Source organism: Corvus brachyrhynchos, unplaced genomic scaffold (assembly GCF_000691975.1).
Source record: "Corvus brachyrhynchos isolate BGI_N302 unplaced genomic scaffold, ASM69197v1 scaffold325, whole genome shotgun sequence".
NCBI classification, from domain to species: Eukaryota; Metazoa; Chordata; class Aves; order Passeriformes; family Corvidae; genus Corvus; species Corvus brachyrhynchos.
This window is the reverse complement of record NW_008238356.1, coordinates 938,570-951,034: the sequence shown is the minus strand read 5'-3', so window position 1 is coordinate 951,034 and position 12,465 is coordinate 938,570. Positions and strand designations below refer to the sequence as shown.

The window sequence follows — 12,465 nt, the reverse complement described above, 5'->3', positions numbered from 1 at the left end:
AGGGAGCTTACATATACGTAAAACACAATTGTGAAGCAATGAAAATACTTGTTTTTCTCACACATCGTGATGCTCTGGTAAATATGCTCCTGCACCTTCAGGGCTCTTGAGTGCCTTTGGATTTGTCTATACAAGGGGGGAAATGTCCAAAAAAAGACCAGCCATATGCTGTTGTTTACTCGTGAACATTTGTGATCTGATTTGACCACGAGCCATCTCTTCCAGTGGTATAAATGAAGGAACAGCTGTGTGGAACATGAATCAGAAGTAATCCCTGTAATATTAGAAATGGTATACAGTGCAACACATTCCTGTCAAACCAGGCTGCTGCCAACAGTCTGCAGACAGATTTTCAGGGAAGTAGCTAAGTATAATTCATAACACAACAGTACTTGGTCTGCTAGCCTAATTTGAGAGCTGGAGGGCCCAGCATTACGTTGCCATTTATTCCTGAACACACTGCCCATATAATAAATTGCTTGATTTTACATCCAAGCAACTCTGTATTTTTTTCGAGGTATTTCAGGCAAATGGGATGAGCAGAAGCACAAGTACACAACTGTAAAAGTGTATACCTGGAAAGGGAAAAGAATTCAGTTCATTGTCACAGTTTGTCAACAAAAGATGAGTTGAACAACTCTGACAACCCACAAAATAATTTTTCACAGAGAATTAACAGAGAAGCTATTTCCATGCACATCCCTGGATTTAACATCACTGCTAAATTCTGACTAAAAGCTTTTATTTTACCTATGAGGAAAAGTGCATCTTTTATTAATGTACAGCAGCATTCCATGTGACACCCAGTAGTTCCTGTAAATCCCCCTCACAGCTACTTTCAACAGCAAAAATTTAGATTGTGCTCACAAACCTTCTCCAAGGTACTGTTATTAGTAATGCAATTAAGTGTAAATGAATGCACAATGACCACAGTATGTAATCAGAAGAATTGTTTTGTAACAAGAGAAAGCTGTCCACTATTGTTCTATAAATATGCTGTCTCGCCTCAACTGACATCTGACATCCCTCCCTCACAGCTGAAACTTTGTCTCCAAATAACTAGCTTTTATATTTTCACAACAATATGCTCAAATGCTGGCAAAATCCACAAAAACTAAAAAAATAGGGCTCATTACTGCCTAAATAAGGAGAGATGTGTAAAAGCTAAGCTAATGGGAAAACTGTTTTCATTTGATTTCCAGGGATTGGATTTTACCTGCTCACTAGAAAAAGCACTTAAATGACAAAAAATGTACGTTTCAAACCCAGACTCACAATAGGTGGGCTTCTAAAATTTTGTACTAAAATAGTCACCTACAGCAATTCTTATATACAGAGAGAGACTGAAAGAGAGAAATGCCCAAGCTTCTCACACCCAACTCAGAAAACTTTACACATCCATTGATTTCAATTCAGTCGCTTCTCATCTACAGTAAACCAGAACATGTGAGAGACCATGTGTACTGACTTTATGACTTTATGACCATGATTTACTCAGGTGGCAAACATAGATAAAAGTCACGCTTTGTCTTAGTATTTATTTCATGGGTCAGAGACCAAACACAGCAGTGAATATTATGATCAAATATGCTTGCAAGTAAAAATTCAAACGCTCTTTTGGGTTTGTGTTTTCTTTCTCGTTGTGTTCAGAGAATACCAAATACTTGCAAGTCTTTAGCTGCCTCACCTTGCATGGAAGTATTAGAAAAATCAGGAAACATCCCTTTTCAGGTTATATTTGGATTTCTGTGCTCTACTGAGAAAAAGGAAAAAACAGGGTAGAGGGTGTAAAGCCTACCTCCAGGTGTTGGGCATGTGGCAGGGACACTTTTTATCACACTTGAGGCCATAAATTCCCTCGGGGCAGAGCCTGGTTTCACAGTGCTGACCGGTGTACCCTGGCTCACAGAGACAGGCACCACTGATGTGGTAGCACTTCCCACCATTCACACATTTGCAGGTCTCTGCACAATGCAGCCCGTAGGTCCCCACTGGGCATTCATCCTGGCACCTGTCAGGAAAAAAACCCCAAATAATAAAGAAACAAAAAATTGCTTTATTTCCTATAAAAGACAGCTTCTGGAGGTTCAAAGGAAATATGGTTTATGAGGCATGTCTTCTACTGGTTGAAAATGCCACTTAAATAGAGCGGAAATCTGTGTAACTTGGAAAAACATTCAGGAGCCCAAACCCCTTCTTTTCATCTGATTTTTCTGACAGATGAAAACTGAAATCAGTAAACACTTGAGTTTAACCCACATGGGAAAGTAACAATGATTTCTCTTGCTGCTTAAGGAAAATATATCCTAAGAGACTTCTTCACCAAGCTTTTCCTCTCTCATTCATGGACTGTGAGAAGACAGACACTTTAGCCAAATTAACTTCCTTAATTTTCTATACATGGAAGACATTGTTTAACCTAAAGATCAATCTGTATCTTTAGCTTGACTACTAAGAAATAAAATTTCAGTATCCTGCTTCTAAAATTTGCAACTCATTAACTGATGATTTTCTGGATAGAAATTTCATTTGGCTATGTCTTATGAGTTTGATGTTTCCAGCTTTGTCTTTTCTGTGTTCTACAAAGGATTTGTTAAATTATGAATGCCAGTCCAATTAGAGATTGTGCAAAAATACTACTTGATAGTATAGCACACTATTAATGGTTTTCTTTCTTTTTATTTATTTTTTTGTTCTTTTTCTGTTTTGCTTATAAATTTGGCTTTTTGGTTTAGTTTGTTTTTATGCATGACTGGTGGTTCACTACACAGAATTTCAAAGACACAGGATACAAGGAACTGCAAAATGTAATAGAAATTAGCAGAGACCTCTGACAGAATTAAAATGGGTATACATGTTCATTTCATGCTTCTGCAGTATTTTTCTCAATCTGATACTGATATCCAGAAGTTTCAAGGTATTCATAACTCTGTCCTAACTGAAGTCACCAATTAAATCTTCTTCTCTCCTGAGGTGTAGCATAATAATAGAGCTAATTACCCTGTATCAATTATTCCTGAAGAAGTTATACAAATAAAGCTGTGAAAGAATTTTCCTCAAGTGACAACCAGGAATCCCAGCCAAACTAGAAAAAAATTAACCTTGAAATTTTATTTTATTTTTTTTTAACTGGTAAAACCCACCTCTTTGGTGGTGGTGTGTATGGGCTACCCTCAGACAGTGCCCACACATGGCTGGTAACAGTTCTCTGACTTGAAATAAGGACCAGGTCTACAATCTTGCCTCTGACTCCTTCCTGCCCTTGGAATTATCTTGAAAAATGAAAAGAATTGAAAATACAGCCTCTTTTGTGGGAAGAGAGGGAGGCTCAGATTTGCAAAATCTGATCAAAATGGGGCAGCCTGTACGGCATTTCAGATGAAAGTCAGATTTAAGTTATTGCAATACGAAAAATTTAATTACTTTTAGAAACACCAGTGTAGAGCAGTGTGTAGACACTTGTGTGGTTACTCCCTTGAATTTCCCTGGAGCCCTGTCCATGTCTGTCTAAATGCATCTACCACCTTCTGCACTGTTTCTTCACAGACACAAATATAACTTTGGCATGCAAATGGCTCTAGACTAATTATTTCTCTTCTTCACGAGGTCTTTTTCCACATTATGTCTGGCAGAGCACTCCCCATGTCCTGTGAACACTCGTGTGGGAAGTGCATATGGTTACAATACCCACAGCTGCTGGCAGAGATCCTCTGGACTGACCCCAGTGATTAGGCTGCTGCTGACACCAGAAAATGAGTTGTGTGCTGCTTAAAATACATGCAGGAAAACGTTCTTTCATCGCTTTCCACTGCCTTCAAAGGTGATGTCTCACTCTACTATCTTTCCAATCTGCCAAAGCTGACTTTTAGTCATCAGAAAATGAAATGCTTCATTTCATTTGAGCGGAGTATTTTTAGGAGACAACCCTCCAGCCTGCTCCCTTTGAAGAGGGATTGAACGAGCCTCCCTTGCTGCTATGAGTGCCAGACATCTGCACAAACCCTTGAACCTCCCTCCTCACGCCTCCACCACAGCCCAGCCTGCACCACTCTGCACGACACTCCACACAAGAAGTGCCAGAGCTCAGGGCCCAGCAGGAAAACACTGAAACCCAGCAGTTCCTTCACAGAAGTGTTCTTCCACATGGACACTTGCAACTTGGAACCCAGCATCAGCTGAGTGACACAGCAAACATTTCACCATCAAAACCAGCACTTTTAATCGTATCACAGATCCATTCATTGCTCTTTCTACCAGCTTCTGAAGTTTCCCTGTTGTAGCAGAGCCCCCCCAGGCTCAGCAGGCTGGCAGGAATGGGTTTTCCTTACCGTTCCCCTGTGTAGCCCGGGCTGCAGTGGCAGTGACCTGTCGCTGAGTCGCAGGTCCCTCCGTTGTGGCACTGGCACTCCTGAGAGCAGTTCTTCCCATAACGACCCTCAGGACAAGGCTGACCACAGACCATGCCCTGTGAGCGCAGAGGAGAAAACTTAGTGTTAAGAGTTGGGACTGCAGCTTGAATGGACAAGGAAGAAATGAGGGAAGGTCAAGGAGATCCCGTATTACTCGCCCAGTGCTGATCTTGGAAATGCCAGACCCTTCTCCAGCTTTAAACGTGGGGCATGTTCCAGCACTGGAGGAATAATCTTCTAGGATTTCCATGCTGGAAATAAAAGCTTATGAAAAACACTCTCCCTAAGCACCTGTGAAAACACTTACACATTTAAGACTAACTGATGTCAAGCTCTTCCCAATTTATTTACCAGGAGTACTATATATCAATGCACAAAGGAATGCCCTCCAGTGAATAGAGGTGTAGGAATCAGCAGTTGCTCTAATGCCCCAATTACTCTATTTTATGGTAAGTTGGGGTTTTGTTGTGATGAATGAAAAAGCTGTTTGTAATTTCACTTAAAGCAGCATGTCCTAAAAGCTTAAGTAGCATGATTGCTCCTTTCAATGGGTTTTGAATTTCTGCACTGCCTTTTACATCCTTGGAACTAATTACACCTGGGTGGTGAAGGAAACATCAGAACCTAAGGCTTTTAAGAAGCCATTTCAAGAAAAAGGTATTTACAGGCATTTCATCAGACAAAAGACATCCAGGTATTTCATCTAATATAAGACTGCAGCATTTGCACCTGGCTACTTTAAACCTCCCTTACAGGAAAAGCAAAAAAAAGGTTATGCTGACAAAGTAGTATTTCACAGAACTGAAACTTTAAAATTAAAACTTACGCTTAAATAATTAGTTGGAATGGAAAATTAGTCAGAGGTCTAAAAAGTAATGTACTAGTTAACACACCTACTAGTATAAAATTTTCCTCACTGCTTCATGTGCTATCTCATTTTTTAGTAGCTGTGTTTAGGCAGATAAAGGGAGTCAAGAATTTATGCAAACATTTGTATTCTATGACCAGTAATTTTGTCTCTTTTAGTGTGAAATGGAATAAAAAGTAAAAATAGCCATATTCCAAGCTAGGTAGTCAGGTGTGCTACTCAAACTCACAAACAGAGATTGTATTTTATAGCCACGCTCTCTAGTTGGCGAAAAACTGACCTCTGGCACAGGTTATGTCAATACAATATAATCATAAGGTAATTAAATGATCAGTAAATGTGAATTTTCACACAAAATGAACATTTAAACAGAAAATATTATCAAATGTTCATGATCAATATAATCAGCAAATGTATTTAAAGAATTTATTTGGGCCTTGATCACCATCCAACTTCATTATCTGCCAACTCAAGAGTTGGCAGCCTGGTAGCAAGGGAAGGCAATTTGCAGCTCCAAGGTCAGGTCTTCTTTCCCCATCCTCTGATAAAATGGGATGAAGCCTAAAGATAATGTCAAAGATCTGATGTCCCATCTCTTCACCAACAATGAACACAGTACCTACAGGTTTAGGGTTTTTTTCCATGCATACTGGACATACAAAAATGGGCACAAATCCCACTATTAATATATACCATGGCATCACCTCCCTATAATATCAACTTACGTGGAGAAATCAATGACTTCCAGGCAAGATCTAATGGATATTGCCTTGTCACAGCACAACTCATGTCTTTTGCTTCCCAGAATCTGACACAGTTAAAAAGGCAGTGCAGAACTGGAGCATTTTCAGTAACAGATGGTTTTGCAAGTATTTTATTTCAGTCCCTTATGCTAAAATATGTTTCTCATTACTCCTGGCTACAAGCAGACCGCATTTGCTATCCTCGTTTGCTACCCTTTTTTTCCTGTTGAAATGTACAAATATGGAAGTTTTGGGGGGGGCTGTGCGGATTTCAGAGCATGTGTTTTACCATCCATCCCGGCGGGCAGGAGCACTCCCCGGTGACGTGGTGACAGACTCCTCCATTCTGGCACGGGCACCTCTCCTCGCACTGCGGGCCGTGCTTCCCGGGGGGACACAGGTCCTCACAGCTGTGCAGGGGGTGGGGACAGCACAGACACTCGTTACCACAGGCCCCAGACACCTCTTTTACTGCTGCCATCATTAGTTCTTCCAGCCAAAAGCATGGAGAAGAGAGCAGTGTGACACACGGAGGGATGCACACCGAGTGTTGTGTGTGGCATCCACACAACAGATCTAAGGAAACAGACCTGGCATTCTAGGAATTACTCCTTCCCAAGCCGTTTCTTTATACTCAGTTTGGCACTCATTCACTGCTGCTGACACAGCTCTGGAATGACCAAGGCCAAACAACTCCATGTTCCAATGCCATTTTCCAAACCTGTGGCCAAACTGCCTTCGTGACAGCCACGAAGAACCCCCTGCTGCTCCTTTTCGTGCGTTTTTAATGGTCTGGGTCAAGGCTTCTTCTCTTGGCTGCACATCTGAACATGCCCTGCAACATGGGTTTGCCCAAACCCGCTTACTCAACTCTTCAAAACTTGTAACCCCCCCCTCCCCAAAAAATGACACAGCCGCTGCTTACAAGGCGCCGTCTTTGCCGTAGGAGCCGGGGTCGCAGCGCTCCTCACAGCGCCAGCCCTTGAAGCCCGCGGAGCAGTGGCAGGCGCCGGTGATGGGGTTGCACAGGGCCCCGTTCTTGCACTGGCAGCGGCTGCTGCAGTGGGGTCCCCAGTGGTCGCTGTCGCACGCTGGGCGGGCAGAGGGAGAGAAGTGCAGCGGTTTTAGAGTAGTTTTTATGTTACAGCACGGGAGGTGATGCGTGTTGATCGTACAACAAGAAGAAAAAAGTTATTAAATGGAAATAGGTATTCCTCCTTGGTCCTTAAGGATTGTAGCAGGCAGGCCAGACTTAATTTATGCAATTCATGCAAATGATTCTTCTTGAGAAAAGCCAGTGTTACAAAACATGAGGCTGAGAAAAAAATGCAAGCCTGAATCCCTTAGTTCTCAAAACTCTTCATTATGACTCTCCACCATCAAACCATGAGCTTCCCTTTACAGAGGGAACTCTTGCTAACTTACAAAAAAGTAGTTTAAATCCACCAACAACTGTCTGAATCCCACAAGGAAGTTGCAAAGCTTGCTCGGTGTAGACTTACAATTTTGGACAATTCAAAGAATTCCTCCTTGTTCATGCAATTGCAAAGATTTCCTTTGCAATCTTGCAATATACTGATAGGGCAAAAGAAAACACAAGAAGCACCTCATCAAGCAATAGGAAATTAACAATTATATGCTTAAACTTAATCTGGATGTTACAAATTTGGTTATCCAAAGTGTCTTTACGATCATTTCAAATCCATCTTTTCTTGTCTGCCCCAATGCATCCCATTAAAGCCCTATAAGCAAACCATTCAGAGGGTATTTCAGCATCAAAAGAAGAACTTAAGGAAGAAATTTTATCCTAAGAAACACAGGAGTCCTGTAAAGAGCCAGAAGATTAAGGTCACCTGGAGTTCAACAGGAATGTGTTAATCATATGGTCAAATGATCTGATTTTATTTTTATGTTCTGTTGATAACAGCAGCACAATGGGAAAGCTTCAATTGCGGCGACTGTGAGCCCAGGCTCTCCTCTTGAAGACTGACAACCATTGTTCTCCCAGTCTTCTCCTGGGGCAAAAAAGCCAGGCAGAGAACAGGCACACTTTCCTAGACTAATGCAAAGTAATTCAAGAATGCTCCTCAGGGTAGGAATTACTCAGCTGTAAGAGCTGTTCACCCAGGCTACACACACAAAAAAAAAAAAAAGGAATTAGGGTCTTTTCAAGAATCTACTCCTTAAGGGTTTTTTTTTTTCTAGGATAGGTCACTAGAACATGCATCCATAAATGGAGATATTGTGAGTACTTACACATAATAAAATGGAGAGCAACAGAAAGCAGTGTTATGTATTATAAACACCCAGCAATGCTGCTGGGCTGTAAGAACAACTGCCCATCTATTACTGGCCTCTCTCTTTAAAGATGGTTTGTTGTGGACAAACAACAGGTCTACAACAGTTTCGTAGTGCACTGCTGCCTACAGCACACTGCATCTCTCCAACTGCCTTTTGACATGATAACTTTCAGCATTATCGATGTCTGCATAGAGCAGAATGTGTAATCCTCATGCTCAACCAGTCAGGAAACTAGCTATTTTGGGATATATAAAAATATATCTATGTCTGTCGAGCTGTCTGAGACAGTCACGTGTTCTGTCAAGAGTGAGCATAAACCCCTACTTTTATTTATTATTTTTTAATTTTTTTAATTAACACGTTAGTCCAGATTCAATTGAAAGTCTTCTTCCTTTGGCAAAATTTCAATTTCTGCCGTTCCTCATGTAAAAATTAAGTAATAAATTAAAAAATCAATTAAAAAAACCCCAACAAACAAACAAAAAAAAACCCTGTCTGGGCATGTCTGCTAAACAGGAGAATCCAGACTGATTGTCACACCACAACTGTTTCAGTGCAGAGCTCAGGCAAGGATGGAGGCAGCCAGAACATGCCCTCGCTACAAAGATGGGACTGGCAAGAGAAGATTTATTCTTGGTTGAAAAGTGAGAGAGTGATAGGTTGTGTTCTTTCACCAGCTGCTGGGAATGGGGTATTTGGTGCAGCCAACAACATTGCTGCAGCTTCCTGAAGACCCAGTGCAACGAGTCTGAGAGCCACAGGGACCAGAAACTTCTCCTACCAAGCATCTGCCACTGCATCCAGCACCCAGCCTCACTTGGGGAGCATGTACTGCCCAGTGCATACCCATTAATTAGTTTCCTGGCATGACCTTCTCATTATGTTTGCAGGAAATCATTAAAATAAACACACATCCTATGGCTGGCAAAGGATTCCCAGTCTCAAGACCATTCTCCTGGCAATGAGCAGGTGAATAAGAAATATTGACTTTGCAATCTCTCATGACATTCCACCAGGACAGCGGTGGCCCCACCACGGTGCAGTTTTGCCCCAACCCCTTCACACAAGGCTTTGTCACCAGCCTTCCATCCACCTTTGACTTATGGGGAGAACTGTGGAGAAATGTGCAGGATTAAGGGGAATAAATAATAATACTGAACAAGACAGATAAATCAGGTCTTTCATCTCTTTGTCCCCTGACTGATCATCACTAATATTCTGCATAGGAAATCACAGTGATTTGTCAGAAACTGATGCTCAGTTTACTATTAGAAAAGAAGAAGGCAAAGGGTAGAAATGTTTCCTGTAGCAAGTTTTGATTACTTTTAATTAGTTTTGGATCTTAAATTCACCAATTATTATATCAGACTATTTCTGCTGCTTTCTAGGATTCAAAGACTGAGAAAGTTGTGTTGGAAGTCACACACATCTGCTAATTTGGTGGAATAGGAGAGTCTTGGGAGTTAAGGACTGTCAGGTTAGAGAGTGTCAGCTGGAGTTTAATGAGAATAGCTGTGCTGGCTGCACCAGGTCACAGGCACACATGCTCAGGGCACACACCACAGGCAGGCACACGCAAGAGCCTCAGACACTGATTTTCTGAACAGATCCAGAGCTGTAAATCATCTCTCTCAGCAAAAGGGGAAAGGGGAGCAATGCACAGAGACAAGAGCCCCATGCTCAGAATTTCAGTACAAGGATGGTGCCTCTCAGCCGCAATCACTCCTGCGAAGTCTAAATCACTCAGAGGTGCAAACCCCAGCCAGTAAACCAGCATTAATTCTCTGTGTTGATTGTACAGAACTGGCCTACTGCTGTTCTGTCTTACACAGCACACCTTCTTTGCCTTTCACACATTACATTTACCCTCAGGTTTTTATGTTTTAAACAGAAGAGTGAGTTAGGCTCCCTGTCGGCTTTTGCAGCAGATTCACAGTGTCCTTTCTGCCTTCACCTAATGCTGTAGGGGAAAACACAAAAGATGCATAATCACCACTGTTAACACCATGTTATTAACGCCACATCTTCTTGTATTTTTTATCCTTTTATCCATTTCCATTATCATCTGGGAATATCTTTTTTGTCACCACAGTAGGCCCTGTGCACATCACACAGTGACACAGCCACAGGAAGGAGAACTTTGCTCTCCAAAGGCTGCTCAGCAAAACCAGGAGTTCACCTCTGGAATAAGGGCACTGCATTGCAGGAATTCTGTTTAATATGAGCACTATGGTAAGAATCTCTAAGGCTATGCAGGTCTACCATGATAAAAATTCTTGCTGACACTGAGGGCCAAGTGACTTGAGAAACAGTGAGAAGCTCAAGGATTCAATGGTGAAAGAAAACCACCTTGGAGAAGAAACTGAAGCTTGTGATGGAAACTGGTACCAATTTGGGGCCTTTTGTAGCATCTTTGAAGGTGTAAAGTTCTGTTGTATAGCATATGATTTCCTTTTAAAATAACTGTAATGCACATTGTTATTGTGCTGGGCTAAATGTGGTTTTATGCAAATGGTTTTTGTGATTTACAAACTGGGGTGGTGGGAACCCCAATACTTAATTTATTCTTTTTAATGATTTTTTTTCTAACAATCTGGAACATGTGTGTAGAATTTGGCAACTACTTTATTGCTCGTTATAAACAAAAAACACTTTTAACTAAATATGGTCACATGCTTGTAAGGTTTTTTTCTTGCTTTTTAAAAATGTTGATTTCATTAAAGGGCAACAAAAAGAGAAGTGCAAACAAGTCCCAGTTTATTCTTGACAAACCCACCTGGATCACCTACAGTTCTGCACGTCTCTACAGGCTGGCCAATAAGGAAAAAAAAATAAGGCTATCAGATCAGGCCAAAGATCAGTTCAGAAGAAAAACCTCCTTAGAAACTCTAACTTGCAACTACCTTTTTAACTATGCCACAATTTCCCTTATACCTTTATACTCAAGCCAGACAATGTTTATTGCAATGCTATTTTTAAGGATCTTTTTTTGTTATTGGGGAGGCAGAAGAACTACAGCAAAACTAAGATTTACTGTTCTTGCTGTCAGTTTTTTGCAGGTGTCTCATATGCAGTACCAAGACAACTAAATGAGATTTTAGTCTATCTTACCCATCTTTCTACAAAACACATTGCAGTGTGTTCCTGGAAATACATACCACTGCTTCAAAACAGAGGAGATTCTTATCACTTCATTAGGCTTACGTATTTTTATGGTCTTTTAGAAAAACTGAAAAAATTCCCTACCACAGACAGCAGGGAGTGAATACTCCCTCCCTCAGAATGCAATATTGTGAAGTATAAATTTAAAATAACCTAACACTGGCAAATACACATATTCCTATCTCTCTGCCCTCAAAAGTCTCAGCATAGTTTCTTAAGAAAGTTACAAGGAACTACAGCCTTTAGTAAGTGAAGTGTGATTTCCCTTGCTTCAGCATGTAAAACAAACTGAAGATGCTCATAGCTTCGACATCCTTCCTTCCTTCCTTTTCTTTTCCTTCCCTTCCTTCCTTCCCTTTCTTTTCCTTCCCTTCCTTCCTTCCTTCCTTCCTTCCTTCCTTTTCTTTTCCTTCCCTTCCTTCCTTTTTACTTTTGCTTCCTTCCTTCTTCCCTCTCTTTTCCCTTCCTTCCTGCCTTGTCACATCGAGGGCAACTCTAAATCTCTGTGCCATCCTTTGCATCCCTTCTTTGATTCTCAGATCTCCAATACCTTGTCCTTGCTCTCATGACCTTTATGCTCTGCCCTTCATCCATCAGTTTCACATTTACATCACCCAATGTGAGTAAAAAAGGCCAATACTGAGAAAACTTTGATTTATCCAAAGGAGTACTCCACTGACAGTCTTGTTACTACGAACAAGATTGCTAATCCCTGGACATGCCCCAAGGCATGACTTCCAAGATCAACAGAAGGGAAATCCATTGATTCACTGAGCAAAAACCACAAAAATATGGATGTTATCAGTAATCTATACTCACATCATCCCTACTGGAAAGTTTAGAGAGTATTCTTGAAACTACTCTCTGCTATTTCCATCTGGTTAGCTGCAGATCTAAATGGATGGCATTTGCTTCCCTCAGGATATTCCTGCAGCATAGGAAACAGATAATAATTCTCACAACTGGAATTTAAGCTAAGTAA

The 12,465-nt window shown here is 41.1% G+C and overlaps 1 protein-coding gene across 1 annotated transcript in view; it reads right to left on the bottom strand.

The window, feature by feature from the left end:
• MEGF10 (multiple EGF like domains 10) overlaps window positions 1-12,465 on the bottom strand; it is a 79,029-nt gene that overhangs the window by 36,184 nt on the left and 30,380 nt on the right. The window contains exons 6-9 of the mRNA XM_017735498.1: window positions 6,954-7,111; window positions 6,310-6,390; window positions 4,329-4,465; window positions 1,799-2,011 (exon numbers count right to left, since the gene is read on the bottom strand). Coding sequence (XP_017590987.1) covers window positions 1,799-2,011; window positions 4,329-4,465; window positions 6,310-6,390; window positions 6,954-7,111 — 589 coding nt within the window. The remainder of the gene's footprint in view (window positions 1-1,798; window positions 2,012-4,328; window positions 4,466-6,309; window positions 6,391-6,953; window positions 7,112-12,465) is intronic.